Source organism: Thrips palmi, unplaced genomic scaffold (assembly GCF_012932325.1).
Source record: "Thrips palmi isolate BJ-2018 unplaced genomic scaffold, TpBJ-2018v1 HiC_scaffold_5, whole genome shotgun sequence".
NCBI classification, from domain to species: Eukaryota; Metazoa; Arthropoda; class Insecta; order Thysanoptera; family Thripidae; genus Thrips; species Thrips palmi.
The window spans coordinates 10,631,900-10,657,562 of record NW_023144632.1 but is presented as its reverse complement, the minus strand read 5'-3'; the positions used below and the strand labels follow the sequence as shown (position 1 = coordinate 10,657,562).

At 61.8% G+C, this 25,663-nt stretch overlaps 1 protein-coding gene across 1 annotated transcript in view; it reads left to right on the top strand.

Moving 5' to 3' along the window:
- The window catches only part of LOC117650580, a 53,087-nt gene that overhangs the window by 3,657 nt on the left and 23,767 nt on the right, over nt 1-25,663 (top strand). Inside the window, exons 2-3 of the mRNA XM_034394107.1 lie at nt 10,497-10,632; nt 25,157-25,293. Of these exons, the coding sequence (XP_034249998.1) occupies nt 10,497-10,632; nt 25,157-25,293 (273 nt within the window). The remainder of the gene's footprint in view (nt 1-10,496; nt 10,633-25,156; nt 25,294-25,663) is intronic.

Sequence of the window (25,663 nt, the reverse complement as noted above, 5' to 3'; positions counted from 1 at the left end):
GTTTTAATGTTTTTCTTAGTTGTTCGGTTTTGATGAATTTTATTTGTTGAACATAATTTTGATGCACGTTTCGTGAGGTCCGCGTGTCCACGTCCACGTGCGAGCTTTGGAGTGTCTGACCATCATTGCGACGGACCAAACAGCTCGGCTGCCGCAAGAAAAAGTTTATTTTATTCACGGAGAGTGTGGCTTTGGCCAGCCGAGGTGAGACTGGTGGGGCTCGGCCCGGGCACGCCCCGGGCACGCCTTGCCCCGCCCCGACGTGACGTCATATGGAGAGGCTGGCCTGTCCGTAAGCTGACCATAAAGTAGGGATTTGTCGGGCCGAGGCTGGCCAAGGCCTGAGGGAGGGACTCGCGGAGGCCGTGAGTGGAGGCCGGGGGAGGGAAGGGGTGCAAAGCGGCGATATTTAATTAGGGCGACAGGCAGTAAGGGCCGACTCCTTGCCCTTAAGGGTAATAGGCCATAACACTGGACGGCTCCCTCCGCCGTCATCTTTTCCGCGCGACTCTAGTGTCCCCTTCGCCGCGCAGGCCTCGGCCGCGGTGGGCCTTTACCGCCACCTGGGCGAGGCCTGGCGTGGAGGCCAGGGAATGACCGTCAGAGCGGCGCTTGTCACTTCGGGGCTGCATCACGGACTGATTGGGGCGTGGCGTGGCGGGGCGTGCCGTGCGGCCACAACAACCCCCTGCGCCTCGTTAGAGCTGCCCCAAGCCGCCCCACCCCGCCCGGCCTCCAGGACACATCAAGTGGTGGTGCTCGAGGCTCAGCCTCGCCGTCCTCGCCACCCCATCCCGCAAGATAGGCCGAAAAAAATAATAAATCGAGTCCCGAAAAGCAGGGAGGCGATTTACGGGCTGCCCGGCGGTGCCCGGCGGCCACTGCGGCCGCGAGAGCTCATTTGGACGACTCACGGCCGGTCGCGGTCATTTTCCAGTCCTCTATTGCGGTGGCTACACCGCGGTGCTGTACGCGCGGGGCTTTTCGCCGGGCTGCCATGCATTTCGAATGGCAAATGGCGCCCCAGCCCGTCCCACCCCGCCCCACTCCAGACCACCCCGCCCCACCACGTCCGCAGACCGAGCCAAAAGACCCGCGCCGTCGTCCTCTCTTATTCGGCAGAGAAGCAAAGCGATTCCCGAGCGTGTGTGTGTGTGTGTGTATATTTCCGTGTGTGGGTGGGTGACTTGGTGCGCGGTCGACATCTGAGACTGGACCCTAGCCTTATCGCCCCACTTTTTTGTGGAGGGGTAAAGATAAGGCCAATTAGGCTTGTACTAGAGATCTTTTTTTTTGTCATCGATATGTGGTTTATCTTGCGAATAGTTTCGGTGCCAATATAAGACGAAAGAATATCTCAGTTTTGAAAATCGGCGATTGGAAAGATTTACCGGATGTGCCGTCCAGTTTTGTACGTACGTTGGCTTGCGCCAATTTTCAAAATTTTCAATTTTGCTGCTTTTTTTGTTTTTGTTTTTTTGTTTGCGGGCCTTTTTTCTCTTTCTTCTCTTTACTTGATAACGACAGAGGCGGTAGCAAACCCCATTGTGTCCCCGTGTACCGCCAAGGGGGATGAGCTCTTGTTGAAGGAGGGGAGGCAAGCTTCTTCAACCGCTCGGATATCAACTTGGCCATCAATGATCCGCAAAAAAAAAGGATTTATAATAGCGTTTTTTTTTTTTTTTTTTTTTTTTTTTTGCTTTTTGTTAGCTTGGTCTTGCTATGAATGTCGGCATTGTCAACCTAATGATGACAGCAGGCACATGATGAACCCTGGCCCTCGAATGGAAATAAATCTCCGGGATTTGAGCTCGTTGACATGGGCACGCTGGTTCTCCGCGTATCAGAGACCCTCGCTCCTGGTCCCTGAATCATGGTTCCATCTTCAAAGACGATTTTTTTAAAAAAGCAAGAAAAACTAAAGTCGTACCTGCACCGACGTGTGCCTTTAACTCACAGTTATATGTCACCCGCTCACGTACGTACTAGTGCTTATTTTCCTGGATATATTATTTTGCTGCCATAATGGTAACCAAAGTATAGATTCAGAAGGCGCACCAGTCCGGGGAGCCAACGTGAGGCAAACGACTTCCAAACTAATATCGGCCCAAAGTTGTGTCCACGGAAGGAGGGGCAGAACCCAACTCTTCACATTTGGCGGTGGTTCTTTTGGCTACCGCCTCCTTATCTTTTGTTTTGCTCCCGATTTCTCATACACTTGCTGTCGTGTGCTCTGCTGGCCGCTCGGGACCTCTCTTTCGCCCGACAGAAAAAAAATGAAAAGGAAGACCGCCAACTTTGCAGACGATTCGGAGGGGCGCGGCGCTGGAATGTTGGAACGCCTGTGAGTACCGCGAGCTGGGCCACGAGTTCCACAGTACTTGTTGGAATGCCCGCAGTCCTCTGACCGGAGGGTCTCCGCAACGGGAAATCTTCCCGCGCCCGGCCATGCCGAAATTTTTCATTATTCTTTATGACGCGGACGAACTTTGAAGATGGCAGATACGGCGAAGGTGTTTCTCTGTGTGTTTACACGTGTGTGGGCGTTTTCGGTTTTACGAGTACGAAAAAGAAATGGCGGCCGTCGTCTGGGCGTCGCGGACAATTAAAAGCCTTCCGGTGGCGCTGGCAAAACATTCCCCGGCACTTAAACGGACAGGGCGACCTCGGAGGGGGCGCTGGGCGGTGCAGAGCGGTGCAGAGAGGAATGAAGTCGTCTGCTGTAAGCTCCTCGGATGACGAGGGTGGGCGTCACAGCTTAAGGCGTGTAATTATGTGGAGATGAACCTCGGCCTGCGACACGGCCAGCGGGGCGTTGGCCAACACGGCCAGCACCAGCACGGCCAGCACCAGCACGGCCAGCACCAGCACGGCCAGCACCAGCACGGCCAGCACCAGCACGGCCAGCACCAGCACGGCCAGCACCAGCACGGCCAGCACCAGCACGGCCAGCACCAGCACCGCCTCGGCCGGCACCACTAAGTGCAGTCGAAACCAAGGCACCAAGGTGGACGCCAACATAGGTGGCCGGGCTGAAGGCGGGACGCGACGCCCTGGCTTTGGGACATGAAGGGCGGTCCCCTCACCTCTCTACCTGGCTGGCTGCTCGGGCTGGCTGCTCGGGCTGGCTGCTCGGGCCGCCCGGCCGCGTCTTCGGAGGGCGGCCATGATGAGGTCAGCCCTTTGCGAGCCCCTTCCTGGCGGGCCCGCTCAGCGCGCTCAGCCCGCTCAGCGCTCGGCTCGGCGCGCCGTGTCTCGGACCCCGACAGTAACTCGCGCAGAAAGGGTGCGCGGCGAGACCGTCCCCCCGACCGGAATTCCCTCATGAAAGGGAAAGAAAGGGCCGAGCGAGCATTTACATCGAGGCTCGCACAGCACCGCGCGCTGGCCTGCCAATGCCCAGCTGAAGGAGTTCGACCTTCGCACAGCGGTTTACAAAACTTGCGCTGCTTCTTTTCACTGCGGCATGACTGCGATGGCCTGACCCAACCAGAACGTCCTACATGATACCCAGACTCACAGAGTCATGGACTCACAGCACGAGAAACTGTGCCTAGCCTCTTTCGCCCTTCTCACAGTGCCCCCATTGCACAATGCATATCCCAATTTATTTTTGCGTCGCGCGAAAATCTACCTGACTTTTCCCGCCACTGTCCCACATCGGCCCTCGGCATTTTGTTGAAGGCAGATTTGTGTTGGTTCCACTGCCCTATTTTGCGAGCGGCCCACTAGCGGTGGCGCGACGCTGGTCCTCTGGCGAATATGTGTGTGTGTGAGAGAGAGGGGACGTGTATGTGTGTGTTTGCGACACAACAACGGAGTGAAAACTTTATTTGAAAGCAGCGCATGTAACTGGATACGCTGGCGGGGCCGGGCTTGGGCCACCGACTGCGAATGAGCCGTCCGCTTTCGGCGCCGTGTCGCTGCAGCAGCGCGCCCTCCCTCGACGGCGTCCTCGACGGCATGCCTGCGCTGTGCCCTAATACTTCTTCGCTGGCCGAAATTTGGTGCACCGGGCCACGCGGACAGACGAGCTGGCATGCGTTGCTAACACTGTTCGTACCGCTGCTGTCCGATGCCGCACAAATCCCTTATTAGGAATGAATAGGCTCGGGCGTCGGGTTCGTTTTCCGTCGGCAAACTGTGTTGTCGCACCGTCCCAGCCCTCGCCCGCCGTCGGCATATGTCTGTCCACAATTTGCTGCCGGCGCACTGGACTGAAGACAATTCTCCAACAATTATACCTACTTAGTAATTTTCAGGCGAGTGCCCGCCCGCGCCGCGGACAGGCACATTGTTCCCCCTCCTCCCACCACGATTCATTTTTAACGCGCCATTTAATCAGGTTGCGGGAGTTTTTAAGGGCGTCGCCTCCGCCTTGCCGCTGCTACTTACTGCTCGTTGACCGGGCGTCGGGGCCGAGGCCGGGCGGCGACGCGCCTTCGTCGCTCGTGTCTTTCCACCACCGTGGTCTCCCTCTGGCTGTAAAGCACTCCACTGATGGTGGCAGCCCATCGGCGACTGCTCGCACCGCCACCTCCGTAGCCGTGGCGTTCAATTTCCTGGCCGCAACGGGCGATAGGAGTCCGCGGCAGCCTCGGCGGCAGCCCGCGCGGCGCGTCGACTTGGTGGCCGCGGCAACGCTCGGCAACGCCCCTGTGGAGCACCCCGATGGCGAGTATGATTGGCGCGCTTTCCCAACAAGTAGTGGCGGTGGTTGTTCCAGGTTCCAGCCGGCTGGCCTGGCCTGTGGCTGCGCCGGGCCGGGCCGGGCTGCGGCGCCCCAGATCGTTTCCACGCCATTTCGATGTGAATATCGGCTGGTCTCGACGGGCTTTGATCGGCCCCGCGTGAACGCCTGCGGCGGCCCGTTGGCCGACAACAGACGCATTGTTTGCCGTTTCTCCTTGAATAATTTTCCACTCGGCGTGAGCGCGTGTTCGGACGAGCGAGGCCCGTGGCCGATGGCCGTGCTCGCCATGTGTGATGGCTTCCAGGACGGACACACTGCCTAGGACAAAGTAGCAACCGGTGTCAAGCGAAGGCCGCTCATTTCGATAGTGCTCGTTCTCTTCCTTGAAAGGATACGCTGTGACAGAAGTTCTTTCATTGATTTAGCAAGGGAGCTGAGGCGTGTTTCGCTTCGATGACGTTGCCGTCACCGGTGCGTTTTTCACGAGGGCGATTACTCACTTCAAGTATTCTGTGTCCACAACAGGATATTAATATTCGTATTTTAAGGCACGACCTTGTAGAGGGAATACGAAACCCAAATTGGATTAGACGCTGCGGCCGCCGCAAGTACCCACAAGTCACCCATCACCGTTTTGGCCACCTTTGAGACAACCGTCGTCTCGCTCTCTTTTCACCAGTACTTTTCCACATTTTCTAGCGCAGACGAATGTATGTCTACAGTTCAGACGTGTTCCTACAGAGTCACAGCTTTTTACATTTTGTACTTGCGCGTGATGACTCCGTGGACTTTTCGTTTCCTTCGCCTCGCCGTGTGAGACGCCTTGACTCGCACGGCAGGTTCATGATTGGCGAGCGCCACCCGACGCGAGGCTAGTTTGCGCCCCACCTCGTCGCCCCGTCCAACTCGTCCCTTCATTTCCTCCGTGTGTTTGTGAGCGTGCACGGGACGGCGGGACGGGGTCGCAGTGAAACTTGCACGACGGTCGCCTGGTGGCTGCGAGCGGCGAGGTGGGGCGGGCAGCGGGCGAGCCAGCGGGGCACCGCCAACTAGATTTGTACGTGCGCAGCTTCAGAGGGAATGAAACATGGCCCCTCCAATCCGTGACTCGACCGTCGCCGGCCACCGTCGGCGTTGTGGACAGTCCGGCGCGCCCCGTCCCGCCGCCTCACGGACCTACCGGCGCCACAGCCACGCCAAGGCCCCCAAAGTAAGATGGAGTGCGCCGCCTTTGTCCATCGCCGTGGCCGCCTGGCGGTGGCGGTGCAGGCAGCGAGTGTCTCGCCGCGACGAGCGCGCCGTGCCACGAATTCAATCGAGCCGCCATGGAACGAAGGTCATCCGCGCTGTTGGAACTTTCTTTTTTTCGTGGAGTCGCCGTCGGACGGGCGACGGAGATAGCAGCCGACGGCCAGACAGACCGACAGGCAGTTTCGTTTTGAAGCCCCTAGGCCTCCAGCACGGCTCCCAGCGACGGAAAAGGCGCACCAAGGCGTGGCGTCGTCTCCGGCCCCACCCCGCCGCACCCCGCCGCGCCAGCCGTGTCGTCTTGATAAAATCCCCACTACCCGTCCGCCCGGTCGGCGCGGCCCCGCGGTGGTGGCGGTGGTATTTTCAGTGCGCTTGCTCGCCCCGAAAATCTTTTCTGGCTGATAGTGCGCCGGCGGGGCGGGCGGGGCGGCAGGAAGCGACACGGCAGCCGAAGGGCGGGGCGGGGCGGGGCGGCGACATGTCCTGGGGCGGAACCAGCTTGCCACCGAGAGGTACCCACAGGAATTTAATCATAAATGGATGGAAAAGAGATTTTCGCTGGCCGGTGAGACTAATCTAAGACCCTGCTCGGAACTCATCTCCCCTGAAATAATGTCGGCTCGGCTGGGAAGTGGGCCGGGGCGTTTCACGAGGCAGCACCGTCCGGCATCCCGAGGGCCTGGCGGGCCTGGCGGGCCTGCGCACGGAGCGCGGGGCTCGGCGGGGTTTGTCCCCGGGGGGCGCCCTCCCGCGCCCTCCCCGCCCAGGCTCGACTCATCCTGCACAAAGATCCACGCGACGCGCTGGCGGCCGCCAATGCTCCATCGAACCTCCTTTTTGCTGTCTTCTTACTTTTCTTTTCTCGCGCTGCGGTCCCCGGTTCGCACCAGGCCGGCCGTCACAATGAGACTCCGGGACAATGGTGATCAGCAACCGGCCCCGCCCCTCCCCGCCCCGCCGACACGGCCAGGCTCATTGGTGCGCGCCGCACCGCTCTGATTGAGGCCCGACGGTGGTGTGGCCGGTGTGGCCGGTGTGGCGCTACGCGGTACGCACTGCACGCACCAAACGGGCTGCCCGGTCGGGATTTCTTCTTGTCGAGAAAGTGCGCTTGCCAGTGAGTCTCGCAGTGCTTGCGATCGATGCGGGAAGATCCCTCGCATCTCGGCCTCCCCCGCCGCCCGCCCCGCCCCGCCCCACCGCGGCCTGCGCCAAGGGCCGCCCCACCCGCCCAACTTGGGCGGTGTCGCCGCGCCGACCACGTATGTGGGAACACGGTCGCGCGATATTTCACCACTGTTTTTCCAATTTCAATTTCTTCCCGCAGATCGTATCTACAGCCGCCCTGCTTAGGTCCCCCAGCATGTGTTGCCTCGCAGGGTGTTATCGCCGTGCCCCACATCGGCCCACCACGCCCCGCCCCGGGAGATGACGCCCGTGCAGTGCGTCGTCCTATTTGTCGGGAACTAACAAACTGCGGACCTAAGCTTGCGCCCTCGCCGATATGGGGTCCTTGGGCTAGCGGCCGATCGCACGGTCCCTATCAGCGGGCACGGACTCAGGGACGCGGAGAGAGAAAGAGACGGCCTGGCTTGCCTGCGGCTCCCCTGTGTGTTTTATGGGAGCCCACACCTGCGTGGGGTGGGTTCGGGACACGGAAGGGACCAAGGCAGGGGGCCACCAAAGACGGGGCCAGAAAAATGGCAGAGACCACAGGGGCCAACAGAGCTGGCTCAGGACCATGCTGCGGCCGGACAGGCCCACCCCAAGGCCCGCCCGAGGCCCGCCCGAGGCCCGCCCGAGGCCCGCCCGAGGCCCGCCCGAGGCCCGCCCGAGGCCCGCCCACCCCGTGTCCGGCACAGCTGCTGTAACTTGGCCACTATCTCCTCTCTCCTTTCCTGCTGTCCCGTCACGGACCCTGGCTGCGAAAGAGGAGGGAAGGGGGTGGGAACGAGTGCAACTTGGAGCGGGCCGGCGTGCCTCCTTGCCCGGCCCGTGAGGCGAGCCGAGGCGAGCTGTGCATTTCTGCGGGTGGGACTCTCCTTGCGGTGGGCAGGTGGCTGCGGTCAGGTGACACAACTCACCACGCAGGACTCTTTTAAGGGAGCAGTCAGCCCCTCAGCCCTTAATGACACGCCCTACTTGGACTGCCTGTTAAAGGAATAATGTTCAGTACTATCATGTGCTTGATTGCAGTCTTACTGTGAGTTTGACCGCACAGAGCTGAAAAAGTGCCCCACAGTTATGTCCCGGGCCCGCCCGGGCCCCTACACAGGCACAGGAGCACCGCAGGCTTAACGGCTTCACCGCTTCACAGCTTCACGTGCTTCACGACTTCACGTGCTTCACAGCTTCACGTTTTTCACATGTTTCACGGCTTTACTGCTTCTCAGCTTCGCGTGCCTCACGGCTTCATGTGCTTCACAGCTTCACGTTTTTTCACGGCTTCATGCGCTTCACGTGCTTCACAGCTTCACGTGCTTTACGGCTTCACGTGCTTCATGCTCTTCACGGCTTCACGCGTGTCACGCTCCGCCGCGCAAACAATCTATTTACCGAATGTGCTAATGAGCGAAAAGGCGACCCTGCCTCGATAATTGTCCGCGGCTGCGGATTTATCGGCGCTAATCCACTAATGGGGACGGAAAGACCGAATTCATTGCCGACCGACAGGCTGCGGGGTGAGGAGGGGGCGGAGGGGAGGGGGAAGGGGAGGGGGAGCGCAGCAGGATGTCGAGCCTGCATAACTCGCAACTAAAGACATTTAGTGGCTATCTGTGTTTGCGATCTGGGCCAGATCTGGGCGGCCTGCTCGGATTCATGAGCGACTCCCCCCTCCCCCTTGGGTGGCCAGGGCGACCGACGACGTGGCGACACAGTATTGCTATTCAATGGCGTCACTCGGACGTGCTTTATTAAATATGCTAACTAAATGGCGTCGCACCCAATTTCCGGCGCGCTCACCGACTGCCTCAGCGGCGCCTCGCCCCGCTTCGCCCCGCTTCCGGCTGCTAATTCTTGTCGCCGCCGTTGCGCTGTATCTTCTGGTGACGCGTGGGTCGTGGCGGCAGGGCAAGGTGACGGAGGGGAGGGGGAGGGGCCCTTTGGTTCCCCGTACCAACGTCGAGGTATTCGGCCGCAACACCCCGTAAAAGTAATACATTTGGGACCAAAAGTACAACAAACATTTTCAATAAATCCAATCTGCGTAATCAATGCCATCTCCTTGGGGGTAGCTCGGCGTCAGCGGATGTTATGGAGCGTCTTGCATGTCCCCCTCGATACTTCCCCGCCCACCCCGCCGTACGTGCCGCCGCTGCCACCCCCACTGCCCGTCGTCGACCCACACACACACTCACACGCGTTTCCCCGGGCTTACCCCTTTGGCGCAACCTCGCTCGCCCGAGTGGGCGACGCCTGGCCCCCCGCCCGCTGTGGGCGTCCACCCCCCCCCCTTTTTCCCCGCCCCCTTCCGCCGGCCCCGGGAGGATTTTTGTAAACTCGGCAGGACCCTGCCTTCCGGGGATCCCCCTTCCCCCCACTTGGGGCCCCTTTGGGGCCCCCCCATTTGGGGATTTGTTAAAAATTGTTTTGCTCTTTCGGCTTGCGTGTCCTTCCCCAGCTGGTCGTGGCAGACGGCACAAACTGGTGAGGTCGTGACTATGTTTGGTCTGGCGGTGCGAGGTGGTACAATTGCGGCGAGGCCCTTGCAGGCTAGGACGGGAAAGACACGTCAAAACGCGTGCGGCTTGTGCTGAAAGCTACAGCCCATTCTCGAAATATGAAAACCCATCCCTCGTGTGAATTTTGTCAGAATGTCGGAGACATGCCTGAAATCCTGAGCAAAATTCGCGCACCTCTAAAAGCTGAAATTCTGAAAACTTATCCTACAATTGATGGCCCGAGTTCTTCAGAATGTCAGAATAAGCTTTCAGCTTTCAGAGGTGCGCGAATTTTGATCAGGTTTTCAGACAGGTTTCTGACGTTCTGACAAGATTTACACGAGTGATCGGAATAAGATGAGTAGTTACTTGGGCCTTAGTTCATATCTTGAAGGACTTTCCTCCAACTAGAAACAGTATTATTTTCAGGGTGAAATTATTAGTGGCCATCAGACATTAAACTTGATTTTCCGGAGCTTTCTGGAAACGCTTCTCCGGCTGAAATATAGTTTACTCACCGGCCCTTTCTCTCGTGGGTGCAGACGCACCCTGTTGGCGGCGGGCGAGCCGAGCGGAGCCAAGCGAGGGCAAGGTTGAACAGAAACGAACGGCGGCCTCCCGCCGCTCCGCCTCTCCTTTCCAAACAGAAAGGGCAACTTGTTATTTTTTTGAGGCGCACGCCTTGCCCGCCTCGCCCGCCTCCAACTAGCGCAGCAGCGAGCAGCACTTAAACTTGTAACTTGATGCCGAGCCCTTCATTAATTTGCGCGGCTAAGGTCAAGCATTCAAAGACTTGCCCTTGTTAGCCTTTGATGTGGAGATGCCGTTAGAGTGCCCCGCTTCGAATCGGCGCGCGCCTTTTGCTGACTCCGTCCTTGTTTTGCCCGCAGGTGAGCCTATCCGACGCCCACCAGGTGGTGCTCAAGGCCGTGCGCCTCAACATGTCGGGCAAGTACCGCTGCGAGGTCTCCGCGGACCAGCCCAACTTCCACACCGAGATGGTGGCCGGCGAGCTCCACGTCGTGTGTAAGTACCCTTCGATTTGTGTCATGTTTACCTTTTGCTTTCCAAACAGGGGCTTCTGGGCTTGAAATGGCTCGCTGCGCTCGCACGTCATTTGCCCCTTGCCCGGGGCAGGCGAGCCCAAGGGCGAGGCACAGCCGCGTGCAGCCCAGCATTCTCCGATTCCGTAACTCGCTTTGACTGCCGGACTGGAAAACAGTCCATTAGCCGAGGGGTCGCATCGTTTTTTAAGTTGCCCAGACGCTGTTTATTTATTCCAACTTTGAGTGCGCGTGCATCTTCCCTCTGAGGGCGACGGCGGCGTCTGACGGCGCGGCAGCCGGGGCCGCCCAGGCCCATGCGTCCAGGCCATGCCGCCAGCCATGCGGCCAGCCATGCGGCGAGCCAGGCGGCCAGCCAGGCAGCCAGCCAGGCGGCCAGCCAGGCAGCCAGCCAGGCGGCCAGGCCATGCCGCCAGCCCAGGCCAGGCCGCTGGGCCGTAAAAGAGCCCGGGATTGCGGGCTGTAACGCTGTAGACCCAAACACGACTCAATGTCGTCCCGCCGCGCCGCGCTGCCGTCAGGGAAACTTGCAAGGACAGCAGCGGTAGGTACGGCAGTGTTGGCTCCATTACAGTGGGGGAGGGAGGGGGGGGGAGCGGCCTCACGCTCCGGCGGACATGCAACCTAGCAAGCGCCGAGGAGCGCCCTAACTGGAGTTTTTCCCCCGTAAGAAACGAACGTAACAACAAAGTTACTCCGCGCGCCCCTCTGCCTGCTATCGGCAGACCCGCCGCACAGGCGCACAGGCAGGCAGGCCCGGCGCTCTGCCCAGCGCGCCTGCGTTCGGCGGGGTAGGCCGGCCCGCCACACACGGGTGCACGGAGCGGGGCTGCGTGGCCTACGCTGCAAGGGGCTCCTCGAAGGGAGTGACCCTCAAGACTGTAATCCTGCAATCAGGCGGCTTCAAACGAGGCTCCGGGCCTCAACAAAGACTGGTCCGCCGTGACTGAGAGGGGCTGGCTCCCGCCGAGCTGTCCTTCGCGCCGCGCAGGAATTCCTCTTTCCTACTTATACACTCGTGAGGCGTCCCGGGTGCGAGGGAGACCGACCGACGGCGGCCTCCCGCTCGGTGTGAGGCTCTCTCTCAATTAGGCGGGCCATGCGTGGGCGAGCCGCGCGGTAATGGTAAACTATAGCGCGTGCCAGGCGTGGCCAGGCCGCGTGCAACTTTAATAGGCGCGCTTTGTCTCGCCGACCATTTGGCCCCTGCCGCTCCGCCTGTGCCGCTCCGCCTGCGCCACCCTGCCGAACGCTGCTCTCCACGAGGCGGCCGTGTCGGCGTCGGTTCGCAGACTCGCGGACTGGCGGCGGTGCGTGCGACGTGACGGCGGTTTTCCGCCCCGCCCCGCGCCCCGCTCGCTCCACTTCGTGCGGACGATAACAGGATTCTGCTCTCACGGCGGCTTTTCCTTCCCGCGGATTTGTGCTCGCTGTTGTAAATAATTGCAGATTAGGTGGCGCCTTCCTCCCCCCTCCCCCAACTTGCGGTGCCCTGGCGGAACGACGTGAGGATGCCGTGGAACATAATTCCGTTGTTGCGCCTCAAATTGCACCGGGAATGCCGCCTTTGAGTGAAGCCTCTCATAACGGCCATGGGCAGCCGCACTGGGTGCTGCCGAGCGAATACAGGAATACAGGGCGAAAGCATCCCCTTCAGTAACGACCATGTCATTCCGTCAAACTTTTTTTTTTTTCTTTCTTCCCCTTCTGCTGTACGCTCCGAGGCACTGACTCTACGACATGATTTGGTGCTCGGATTACGGCCCTCTCCCTCGCTCCCGCCCGGCCGCCCTGCGTACGTCTCTGTCTCTGGTTTTATTACCGATCATGGCCGCGCCCCTCTCTCGAGTGCATCCCAAGCCGCCGGGCCGGCCGCTCCGACTTCTTTCCATCTTCGGGGAAGAAATCATTAATCCCCCGGTGGACGTCGTGGAGGGTGAGACGCCGCGGGGCAAGCGGGCGGACGAGGAGGCGGAGGGGAGTGAAATCCGCTTGTAGTTGGGCGGGTTTAATCAGCGGGAAGCCGCAGGGAATTACCATTCATACATTCTGCGTAGCAATAGGAGCTTAGCGTCGCCGACTGCCGCGCCACTTCTCGCTCCCACGGCCGCGCCGAGGAGCCGAGGGGCCGAGGTACCGCCTGGCTGCAGTGGCCCAGGGCACCAGACTAGGCGGCCAAAACCCATGTTTCATGCGCCTTCCCAGGATTTGGCTTTTATTCACCGAGTGCATGTTGCGCTTTATTCTACATGCAGATTTCAAGTTTGGGCCTTCCCTTGTTTTGCTGAGAAAGCTGTTTTTCTCCCCTCTTCTAAGCTCATTTTGGTCCCACCCCGAGGGGGCATTCACTGGTACCCACTAGTGCCGAAGTTTCTACACATTGGGCACAATTTTGACGAGTGACAAGACTGCTCCCGGGAGGTGCAGTGAGAGGTGAGAAATCGCACTCCGCAGAAAAGGTACGCTAGAGGAAGCATCAAAGAATACGCTACCCCGTCGACGGGTTGTGAAACCCGGCCTGGATAGCACGCAGTGACCGCCGAAAGTCACTCCGAACCTCGATGCCCCCCTCTCATTCCGCGTTTGCCCTTTGACCTTTGCAGTCCTTAAATAGCACCGAATGAAGGGCAAGCGGGGTGAATAGATTTCCTCGTTAGGGGACCAATCCACTACACCCGTGGGGCTGAGTCCCCTTTGAGGCGTGTCCAAGTAGTGGTGCCTGCTCTTCGGGCCGAGTTGGGTGCCGCCCGCCGCACACGTGGCAGAGCCAGTGCCCGCCGGTGTGTGTCCACTGTGTGTCCAGGCGGTCGGATCGAAGCGGCCGGGCCGAGCCGGGCCCACTGGAGAAGGGGCGAGTGGTCCCGGTTTACAGCTCCCAAGCAGTGTAGCAGCGTGCATGGCCAGGCTGCCTCGCATTCCGCCCCGCCAAGGCAGTGCTGCAGTCGAACCAATGCATCGCCTCGTGCAGGAAGCGATCCGTCTGCCGGCAATCCGCCCCGTGGGGCCACACTGGTAAAACTAAAGCGTAACTCTATGCTTGAATCAAGCATCAAGACGTTACGCTTGAAATGAAGCATGCTCTGGAAATTCCCCCATGCATTTAGATAGGCGGTATCTTGGAGGAAGAGCCTGCGACGCTTGATTTCAAGCGTAAACTGAAAACGTGCGAACCCTGGGTTTCGATCGCCTGATCTTCGCGTCGGATAAGGACGCCCATGCGCCCTCGACCACCATGGTCTGGGGACTCCGCTGGGTGAGGCAACAGGGCTATCCGTAGTGGGATAAAAAATATAGAAAGATAAGTAGGGAACCGATGGCCGAACCTGAGGGTGCAAAACGAAAAGCGACGTCACTTCGCTCCTGGCCAAACACGTAAATTTGGCGAGGACGGACAAAGAAAGGTGGCACGAACGATGAGCACCACCCAGCAGCACATCGTGTTTATCTCCTGCTACACCTGGCCTTGACCCACGCAGCGAAGCTCGGGTCGTCCGTTGTTTTGGCGCGAAGCTTGAATATAGGTCGCCGTGCCTCACAGTCCCTTGGTGTCTCATTGGCGCGAAACTGGGCCGCCACAAAAGCACAAATCGACAAGGCAGAGAAAGAAAGTCGTCGCATTAGTTTTTAATGCATACACATCCAATGTTTTTGTTTTCATTATTTTTGTTGTTGTGGTTTTTTTTGGAGAGGGATTGTTTTGAGCGAATAGCGAAACGACTCATGCGCCGGGTGGTGCTGACGACAACATCATGAATGTAACTCGAGCTCAGCGCGCTCACACAAGCCACCTCACGGGGGTGGAGTCACAGGTGTGTGTGTGTACTTTTATTTCGTGTTTTGTCATTTTTATCTTCTCCTTTGCCGCCGTGCTTTAATTACCAGCGCTGACTCTACACTTTTATCATGGAAGTGCGGTGAAAACTCCGGCAGCTAGAACTAACCCCGTGATGGCCCCGTTAGCCCGCCACACCCCCCTGCGGCCCGCAATGGGCCCTGGAGACGCGCTCGCGTGTGCCCGCCAAAGAGAGGGGAAAGGCAGCGAAACCAAGAGAGAGAGAGAGAGAGAGAGAGAGAGAGAGAGAGAGAGAGAGAGAGAGAGAGAGAGAGAGATGGACACGGTGGCCGCGCAGAAGAGTACAACCGAGTGGCTTGTGTGACGTCATTCTGTCGCTACTGGGGCGCAGCTCATCAACTGTCTGGAACCGAAACGACCCGCGAGTCCCTCTGTCCGCCGCGGCGCGCCGCCCCCTTCCCTTGTCGTGCAGTCTCGGCAGCCTTCCAGCCTCGCTTCCAGCACGCCGCGGACCGCCCATCCGCCGTATGCACTTGCATGCCAAACATCCGACAGCGAGACGGCGCCGGCGCGCTCGTGAACGTCCGGCGGGGAATGCGGGGAGGGGGCCCCAGGCTCGGCTCCAGGAGAGGACCGATGCCAGGACCGAATGGCGCGCCCACCTGCCCGGACCTGCGATTTTTTGCCAACCGTGCTTCGCTCTCGACGCGCCAACGCTGGCGGGGCCGAGCCAGGAGCAGCGAGCGTAGTGTTGCAGACTCCAGTGCGTACTCCAGCCAGACTGCAAGTATTTGGGTCGGGGCTGCTCGCTGGCAGCTCCTAGTGAAACCCGCCACCGACCCCTGCCCGGCCCGGGGAGGCAGTGGCGGATGGGACGGTGGCCGACGTATCCACAAGTTGCATCTCTCTCGTCGACACACTTGACTCGATTATCGCTCCAAGTTGCAGGCGCGTTGCCCCCACCCTCCCCCTCCCCCGTCCCCACCGCGGCCCGGGCGCAGCGTCCCAGACTCCACTGCATTATGGGCCGGGCCGCGCATGGCCACTTCGCCACACCATCTCATGCGAGCCCAGCACGCAAAGATATCGCCGGACGGCGGACGGCCCGGGATGGCAGGGACGGTGCGGCCGGGCATTCCAGAAGTGACATCGGACCGGCGGCACGGCGGGGCGGGACGGGACGGGACGCGGACCCTACCACCGCCTCTACACTGTACGCCACATTCCGTGGCCTCCCCATCACTCGCACAGTTATTCACTCCACAGTTATGTGATTTGAATTTTGCTGAAGCCCAATCAGATTGGACAGCAGATGAGATAAACAAGCCAAATGTCCAGGAGAGGGTCAACACGCGGGAGGAGTACTGTTCGCTGACTCCCGGCGGCCTCGCCATGCAAAACTCTTGAGCCTGTTCGACGCGATTCCCTGTCCCCAGCGTCCCCAGCCACCAGGCCTCGGCGGTGTGGCGGGGCGGGACGGGGCGGGGCGGGGTGGCGGCCCCGGGGGCCTTGCAGCCGGACGGTGCCCCTCACGGTAGCGAAGTTGGGCCGGCGGGCGAGACGTGGGGCCGGCTAGGCAGGCAGACGGTCCAACTTGGGGCGGGGCGGGCGGGGCACTGGCCAGGGTGGACCGCCGCCGCCACCACCACTACGTGGACGACATGCCGTCAATTTAATCTTGAGTGAAACTGCTAATGAAGTTGTCCAGGTTGTCGCGACCCTGTCGTGGCTTTGTTTACGCAGGGAGAAGGTAAACACACCCACACTCACACACGTACACACGGACGCGGAGGGGCAAACCCCATGCAGCCCCCTGTGGCAGACGCCAACGCCCCGAAAGAACAGGCCGTTCCGGCCGTACTGCCGCACAGTGGGCCAGAAGACCGGTGGAGGCGGCCAAAACTCCAGACGCGTTTTGAGCTCCAGAGTCGCTAAACAGGCCTCGAACCGAGCGTTTAGACCCCATAAATGGATTCCTCGTTCGGGAAGCAATCCATTGGTGGGGTCACACGTTCGGTTCGAGTCCCATTTAGCGGCTCTGGAGCTCAAAACGCGTCTAAAGTTTTGTCCACCTCCACCAGTCTTCTGGCCCACTGTGTGCCGGACCCCAGTGCCCCGATGGCCGTGGGTTAACTCGGTATCGACGGCGATGGTTCAATTCCGCGGATAGACCTTCTTTGCGCGGCGCGGCGCGGCGAGCGCAGCAAGCCTATTCCCCAGTCGATAAATTATCGGAAGGGCTCTCCTGGCCAGTAATGTCTGTCGTCGCGGTGATTTACGCGAATCTCCCTATTCGATGATAAACCCTTGCCTTCGTCCGCCCCTCCCCCCTTCCCTCCTCCGTCTCGAGGACCCTCCCTCTTGCTATACTGCGCGGTCGGACGGATCACTCCGGCCGGCGTGGTTGCACTCGAGCGCGGCTCTGGCCGACAACAACGTGCCCATGACGGTCTGCAGGTGGCAAAGGCTCTCGTCGAGGGGGCCTCTTATCGTGCGAGGCAAACTTGGCCGTTGATGCGAGGGCCGGGCGACCCGGCCGCAGCCCCGCTTGGCGCCTGGCAAGCCTGGCACCCACCAAGCTTGGCGCCACACTTCGCCTCCAGCGCGCAGCCCTCCACCGTGGTGCCGTGGAGAGTAGGAAGGCAGAAGAGGAAAAGGCCGCTATCCAAGCCGCCACCTGTTTTGCACACCGCCCTCCACCAGTGCAGCGCGCGAGGGTTGCCGCGCTGCATCATCCCGCCGCTGATCGAGCTGGAAGGCGGTGCGCCACCAGAGTTTTTTTTCGGCCTAGCCGGAAAATTGAGCGCGCTTCCGTGTGCTGGGTGCGCGGGGGTGGGCCGGGGTGGGCCGGGCGGGGTGGGGCGTTCTCCCTGTTCGCCGCTCCGCGTGCACGGCACGCGGCCAGTCCGTGTCTCTGCGAACACGAAACGAGCAAGTTCGACGCGACTGAAACAAAATTATTCACACGACAGTCTTTCTTCTTTTTTGTTGTTGTTTTTTCTCTCTCTTCTCTGCGCGGCTGGCTGGCGCGTTTATCCGCACGCCTCGCAACGTGCACGCCGCGCCGTTGGTATTCCAGAGCGGCTGTTGGGGCTCTGTCGCTCTCGCACGGAGCACCCCATGAGTGCGAGAGGGACAGAACGACGGAGCCAAACTGTTGGAAATTAACCTCCAGTTGCCTCGTGACGGCCAAGTTGGCGGCCAGCGACCTAGCGAGGCCACGGCCAGGCCACCGCGTGGCCACGGCGAGGCACCCGGACGGTCAAAATTAACCCTGCGAGTGTGTTCGCGCCGCCAAGCCGAGCCAGTGGTGGTGCGGCCGAGTACAAGGTACGCGGCAGTGGGCTTCGCTGAGCTGCGAGGCGACGCTCCTGCAGCCGCTTCCCGCTCGGAGGGTAACTCCCCGGATAAAACCGCTTCAGTTATGCAAATCCGGCTGGACTAACTTGTACGTGTTTGGGAATATACATAACCATGTATAAATAATGATGCTGCACGGCAGACTTGTGACAAGCAGCGCCGGCACCCGCTCGTAAATTGATACCGAGGCCGCTTCGGGAGCGGCCAGGCACCACTGGTAAAGCCTCTGACTGAATAGACGAGAATTCACCACCACGGCATTTTACTACTAATTTTCATTGATTGGAGACTCGCCCCTTGGTGATAATCCAATCGATGTATGACAAAAAAAAAAGGCCAGACATCAGCGTAAGCGTTTTCGTTGCAGAAGTCTCGCCTTTTGATTTTCATTGCAATACCCGCCGAAATTGAATCAACGTGCAATAAAGCTCTACGAGTTCAATATGTTCTAGCCACTGTATAAGCAGATGGGAGTGATGCCCCATTTGGCCGCTGGTGAGCACGGCCTTCAATTCGGCGGTGTCTCGTTGCGGCACTGCATTCTTTTGTCTTTTTGGCGTGTGGCGCGGACAGTCGTGTCGTGCCGCGTGTTGTTGCCTTGCGCCCCTGTCGTTGTTTGCGCTGAAAGTTGCCAGTATTTGCCAGACCCCCGTCAAGCGGCGTAAATTTATAATGGCGTCGAGGACTGAGCTGGCGCGGTGGGGAGGCGTGGAGCGGGGCGGGGTGAGGCGGGGCGGGCAGCCTCCCCCGCACCATTCCATTCTTATCAAACCGCCGGCCCGGACGTGTCGCAGCGGTCTCGGCGCCAACACGTTGGGGCCTGCCGCCCCTCTGCTCGGCCGGGACTCTGTCGAGGACCGCCATACCCTGGACGAAATCTTGGCCTCTCTGAGTGCCCGTGGCAGTATTGAATTGGTATCAATTAATTTATCTCCGCAGTCTTATTCCGCTCGGCGTTTTCCCGCCGTCTCTCTCGCAGCCACGTGACGCTCCATGGGTGCGAGAGAGGCAGACCGACGGCAGTGTGCTGAGCAGATCTGGGCTGGCTCCTCGGCCAAGAAGCCCCCAGGCCAGACGCCCTCCTGTTCCACTGTTCCACTGCTATTTACTCGGCGGGGGCGGCGGGGGCTCCTGGCCGCGGGGTGCGGGGGTCAGTGCTCCAGCAGGCGTGCCGCCCCGCCCCGCCCCGCCCCTCCTGTTGCTCGGCTGACGCTGACGAAAGCCCGGATTATACGGGGCCGCGTGGCGCCGCGTCGCGATGTTGTGTAACGGAATGGGGCCCCGCGTGAGGCCGGGCATGCCGCCCCGCTGCAGCGTGCAGGGCCATCAGTCAGCCCTACGTGAGGCCGCCACGGGTGTCTGCCCGCCCCGCCCCGCCCCGCCCCACCCCGCCTCGCGCACATCGGAACGCGTCGTCTTTTCATTAGAGCCGCGGAAAAGCTTGCACGGCGCTGTCGCTGCCGCTGTAGAAATGCTCCACAATTCGGGCTGAATGTGGGCCGCCTGTTTGCACGCATCGCTGCCGCCGCGGCCCGCCCCGCTCTGCTCCGCTCTGAGGGATCTCTGAAGATGCGTCTCCGTCGCGGCCCGCGGGCCTGGAAGGCGCGGCCTGGAAGGCGCGGCCTGGAAGGCGAGGCCAGGCAAGGCCAGGGCTGCCAAGTGAAGCTCACAATGAATGGCGGTCGTGGCAGGGCACTTCTTTGAGCGTCCCCGCCGCCCCTCGCCGCCCCTCGCCGGTCCCGGGCGGGCCCACCTTTGCTGGAATCTGTTGTAGCGAAATAGCGGGCATCCGTCTGGTGCGTGCAGCCTGGCGGAGTGCCCCTTGTCCCGCCCCTCCCGGACAGCGACAAGCGACACCGACATGGCAAGGCGGCAAGACAGCAGGGAATCTCGGCGAGAGTGCGAGCCGAGTCTTCTCCAGCGGCGGGGCCGCGGCCTTCCGGGCCAGGGCCGGGGCCGGCCGCCACCAGACAAGCCAACCTGCGCCGGACGTCTGGCCTCCCCGAGGGCCCTGCCCTGCCCGGCCCACCCCAACCTCTACACTCTAAATATGGGGTGCCCAGAAACTGGGCGCCTTTGTCGCCTGCCCCACTTTTTAGGGTGCCAAATGTCGCCCAGTTTCTGGGCACCTTTGTCGCCTAGTCTCGGGGTGGGCAAACCATTAGGGAACCTGCCTTCACCCATGGCTCAGCAGCGACTAAGGTGCCAAAGGTGCCCAGACTCTGGGCACCTTAGTCGCCCAGGAACTAGACATCTGTGCATGCTCTACCATGGGAGAGGGCCGGTTACTGTATGATTAGTCCACCCCGAGACTGGGCGACAAAGGTGCCCAGAAACTGGGCGACAAAGGTGCCCAGAAACTGGGCGACATTTGGCACCCTAAAAAGTGGAGCAGGCGACAAAGGCGCCCAGTTTCTGGACACCCTACATTTAGAGTGTAGGGGCGCCACACAAGGCAAGACCTTTCGCCGGGAGCCTATCAAGTGCTGGCCTGCTGGCCTCAAAGTTTGCTCACCCGTTAAGTAATGGCGGGCCTCGTTCGCCTCACCCCGCCCTCACCTGCCGGGGACATTTACATTCGCCTCGGTTTGAACAGTCGCCGCCTCCAGGGGCTGCCGCTCGGCTGCCGCTCGGCTGCCGAGCGCTGCCAGGCTGCCGGGGCCCGCCGGCCCGCAAACCCGCGGCACAGCCGGGCCGCCGGGCCGTCGCCGGGGGACGATTCATTACTTCTATGACAGCACTCGGCAAGCAGGCGAAGCAGGCCGTGAGCTTCGCAAGCCGCCCGCACGGCTCGCTGCGCTGCGTCGCCGCCCTGGACGGGACCCGAACCGACACCCATGACGCCAGCAGAGGTTTCCTCGTTCGGAGGGCAGACCTGGGCAGGCCATTATAACGGTTTGAGTGGCAACTACACCTGCTTTGTGCGAGTTCCACTAGAGTGATGGCGAGCCGCGGAGAACACTGCGCTCCATGTCAGTGCTCGGCCCGGAACGCGACCAAACTCGATTCAGGACGCGAGAGTTCCTCGTCCGGTACCAACACGCGTTTGGTTCGTGTTGGGTAGAGCGCCAAAAGTCCCTAAGTGAGCAGTCCTGTCGGCCTTGCTTGAGCTCGCCGCGCCGGCCTGCCCCCTCGGCCTGCATACTGCTGTAATTGCACGGTAAAAACGGTTCCTGGTTTTCCCAGGAACTCCCTGGAAATCACCTATGCCTTCACCATTAGCTTCCTGGGAAAACCAGGTTCCGTTTTTACCGTGTGCCGTTGTCCTGGCTAAGCTGGCGGGGCTCGCGCGGCAGGCGGGGCTGGCGGGGCTGGTGGAGCAGGCGCGGGGCAGGCGAGGCTGGCAGCACGGTGCTCGCTGTGTACGCATCGCCCTACGTGTCGCCTATTACTCTATTATGAAGGGGTCACGTATGCGTCGTTCGCCTTTACGGGCGGGGCGTCCGCAAGCAAGCGAGCAGCAACTAGAGAAACGCCCGTAAAAGCCGGGCGTGTTTCTTATGAGCAGTCTTCGGCGGCCTCGCGCCTTTGCCGTGCGCCTTGCCAGGCGCAGGCAGAGGCTGCGGGCCGGACGGGGGTTTACACCGACCTGTCCGGCCATCGAGAGCAAGCCGGACGCCGGGCGCTAAAAGATTCAGTAACAACAAAAATGTTCCAGCCGCACGTCGCGCCCCCCGGCCCGGTGGGGCCCGGTGGGGCCCGGTGGGGCCCGGCCTCCGCGTATCGAGCCGCTTGTTGTGGGCAGAGTGCGCTGCACCACGCCGTGCACGCCGTGCGGTGGCGCCTTTGTGCGGTCGGTGGACTCGGTGCCGCCGAGGTGGCAATGGCAAGTCGCGATCCACCACCTTCCTCTGCGCGGCGCGGCGCGCGGTACAGACGGGTGGGGGGAGGGGCGGACCACAGAGCTTAGGGCGCTGCAGTCATCCGAGCGGCGGGCGGTTTGTTTGTATTAATAGTTTGCAACCGGTAAAGCGAATTCAGGTCGACGTCGCGGGTGGAATTGCGCGGCTGCGCTCCACTACGCTTCCGCCGGCTTTGCCCGCTTATCCCGAACACGGCGGGGCGGCGCCGCCATCGGCTGGTTTAGCGTTCCAATTTGCCTTGAAATCCAGCCGCTCTGCGTGCGTGAGCGAGTACACCGTGCAGCGCGCCGCGTGCAGCTCGCGACACGGACTTGCCAGTGGAGTGAGGGGTGAGTTTGTTGTGCCTGGGGCCGCGCCGCGCTCCCCACCCGGTGAAGCGGGGCCGGGTCTTGTGGGTCTGCGCGTGTGGCGCGGCAGGCGTCAATATCCCTCTGGCAGCCCGCACTGTGATTTATCCAATTTGGCCTCACCTCGGGCTGCAGCGGGGCCGGGCGGGACTCCGCGGACGGACTCCGCGGGGAGGTTTCCTCTCTCTCGCACTCGCGGGGCGTCCCGTGCAGGTGGGACGGAGACAGCACCGACGGCCGCGCTGCGCACAGCCACCATCTGGCGAGACTCTGGTTGTCGGGTCGCGGCACTCGTGGCCGCCTGACTGCCTGTGCTGTGCCTCGCCCCGGAGCGAGGGGCGAGGGGCGGCGTCGGCCGAGAGCGTCGTCGTCGCCGGGAGCCCCTGCGGACGACAGCGCGACAGCCACGGCTACGCGCTGCCCGGCTTGGTTTTACAGTGGCTCTGCTTTATTTTCTGTTTGCCTGAAAGCTGTTCGGGCGGCCGTAAAGGAGGGTCCTTTCCAATGGATGTCGGATCGTAACCTGTGCTGCGCGTCTTGCGCGTCTTGTGCCTCGATGTGCCCCCACCCCCTCTCCCTCCGAGACGCTCGCGCCGTGGGAAAAACGCGGGCGACGTGCGAGGCAGCGGCGACAGCGCGCGCCCAAACTTTGGCGCCGGCTTCGGGTCCGGTCGCGGGGACGGCGGCGTGTGCTGCAACAACACGCTGCAATTCCGGGTGCATCTGGCGCGATCTGGCGGCGCAGCGGCGCAGCGGGGAGGGCGGCAGACGATACGGTTTACGGCAGCCAGTCTCGCATTCCGGCGCGTCTGTCTGCAGCAGTCTGCAGGCACTTGGCTGCCTCCCGGCCTCGCACCACCGGGAGGGTCTACACGGCCTCGGCGTCGAGATCCAGGTTCCTGCCGAGGCCGGGCCTCACCGCCTACAACCTACACCACACGCGCGTCGCGCTCTTGGTCTCGGGGCGGGTCGCTGCGGCGGGTTGCCTCGAGGGTTTGCCCGCTGCGGCTTGCCACGGGGTACAGGGCTGCCGGCTGGGCTGCCTGCCAGCGTGGCGGCCGTGGCGGGCCCGAATCAGAAGGGAGAGTTAAGATTAACCACCACGAGCCGTGCCTGCCTGCCCGCCCGCCTGCCTGCCTGTCTGGGCGGTGGTTTGTTTGGCTGCTCGCGCCCCTTCCGGTCGGGGATGAAGCACAACCTGCGGTGGAAGGCTGGGGCGGGCCGGGGCGATCCCGCGAGGTAGACAGTCTGAAATGTGTTGGTGCACTGTTTGGCACGCCCTCGCCCCGCCGCGCCCCGCCCGCAACACACTACTACGCAGCGCCGCTCGGCGCCAAGGGACGCGGCCTATCGCCAAGGCCAAAGGCGGAAGTGGCAAGGCGGGGCGGGGTGCGGGGCGGGGCAGGGTGGGGCAGGGTGGGCCAAGCGAACGGAAAAGTTGGCCCGGCGAGTTTGGAAGCAGATAAAGTTGCCTGCGAGCAGCGCGCGGGACAGGTGTGAAGCTAAGTGGGCGGGTGGCGTCGCTGTGCGTCGCTGGCGGTGTCCGTGGCGCGTCGCGCGTCGCGCGGCCGGGCAGCGCGCCGCGTGCGCACTCGGGACTCGCTGGGGCGCGGCGGGCGCGGCGGGCCGGCAGGGACTTTAACTAAACCAGGCGACCGGCCGGCCTAATGAGCGGGAAAGGACGAGCAAGGCGGAGAGCGGCAGGAAGCGGGACCCTGGCGGCCCTGGCGGCCCTGGCCCGCCCGGAGGGTGCTAGGGTTGCCACCGCCAGGGTTGCCGACGCTAGGGTTGCGGGGATCCTCTCCAGAGGGCCCGGCGCTCGCTTCGCATTAACACTCCAGCAATCTATGAAATATCTCGCAGAGATACCCTCACGTCCTTGCTCGCCCCCTTTCGGTGTGACCCAATTACAGATAGTAGATCTCCGCGCATTGTTCGTCCCGCCCGGCGAGCGCTGGTGGGGCGCTGCCTGCTCGGGCGCCCCGCCGGCCGGACAGCCACCCTTTATCACGGCGCCCCCATTAACGCGTTCGATAGCGTCTCGCGGAAGTCGCGCGCCGTCCGCGACGGTCATCGCCGAGGAGCAGCGCGGAGCAGCGCGGAGCAGCGTCGGAATAAATGCATCGCAATCGCCTCTGTTTACGGCTGGCCGAGCTGGGCGCCGTCACCGACTGGCTTTTATCCCGAGTGGCGCCCGGGAGAGAGAGAGAGAGAGAGAGAGAGAGAGAGAGAGAGAGAGAGAGGCGACGCCGTGGTAACGGTGCGGTGGTGGCCCGCCCCGCCCCCCGCCGACCCTAAACTAGCTCGCGCGTCGCTTCCGAGATGATTCCTGTTGGCGCGGCATTAGTCCAAGTGCTCGGCGCTGAGCGCGAAAGCGCGGCTGGAGGCTGCGCGGCTGGAGCGCGTGCGGATCCGGAAGGCAGGTGCAAAGAGAAGGAAAGGAGCGGCTCTCCGCAGCATGCGCTCGCTCGCGCCCCGCTTGCGGTGGGGTCGCGCGATCCCCGCAATGTACACACTACTTGTTTGAATAGGAAGCTCGGCAAGGCGCATTGTTTAGCTCAGCCAGCCACTTAGGATGATGTCAGACAAAAGGTCTTCGCAAACCCCGCGCGCCAAGACGCCGACGAGGACACACGGGGCACACAACGCGAGCAAACAAAAACACACGCACACACACGCACGCATCGGGTGATAGCTAAAGCGATGTTTTCCACAGTGATGGGGAAACAGGATGAACCACGCCATGAGTGTGAGCGAGCAACAGTGTGGTTCGGAATCAGTCCAGTAAGAAGCTCCGGCACCGGCGCTATGGGGAGGCCAGGGGCTCGGCAGTAGTTGGCGCAGAGCTGTTTAACGGAGACGGCGAATTAAAATCGGTTGCAGTCGTTCGCGCGCAGGCCGCAGGGAGGGTACATTATTAAAGTTGGCTCCGCGAAGACTTTGCGGAACTCCGGGCGCGGCAGTCGCTGTCTTTGCGGTCGTGGCGGGCCGGGACGGGCCGGGACGGTTATTCGAAACTAACCGCGCCTCCCTGCAGCGCCTCGCCTCGCCGCGCCTGCTCGCCTCGCCTCACTTGTCGCCCGGAGAGCTGGAAGGCGGGTTAATTAGTTTGTTCGCTTGCAGACCTGCCCGGGGACGACAGCCCCGTGCTGATGGCCGAGAAGCAGCGCTACTCCATCGGCGACACGCTCCGCGCCAACTGCACCGTGCGCGGCGCGCACCCCGCCGCCAACGTCACCTGGCTGCTCAACGACGTCAAGGTGAGTCCACATCGTCCACGTCGTCCACGTCGTGCGCGATGAAAGAGGGGGAAGGGACGGCCGGGGCGAGTGCGGGACATTCCTGGCACCGTGTAGTGGGCATTCCGCGAAAGAGTCGGCCGCCCTGGCCTGCCCGGCCTGCCTGGCCTGCCTGGCGCGCCGGGGGTGGTCAAGGTACAAAGGCGCGGTGGAGAAGGACGAGCCCAGGGGGGCGGGGTGGGGTGGGGCGGGGCGGGGCGGGCGGCCAGCGTCCGGCAGGCCCGCGCGGAATGCCGCCCCTTCACGCGCATGGCGTGGTCAGGGCGGCCGGGAGGGGAGGGGGAGGGGGGAGGTCATTTTCTGGTGAAACATGGCGAGGCGTGGTCCGGCG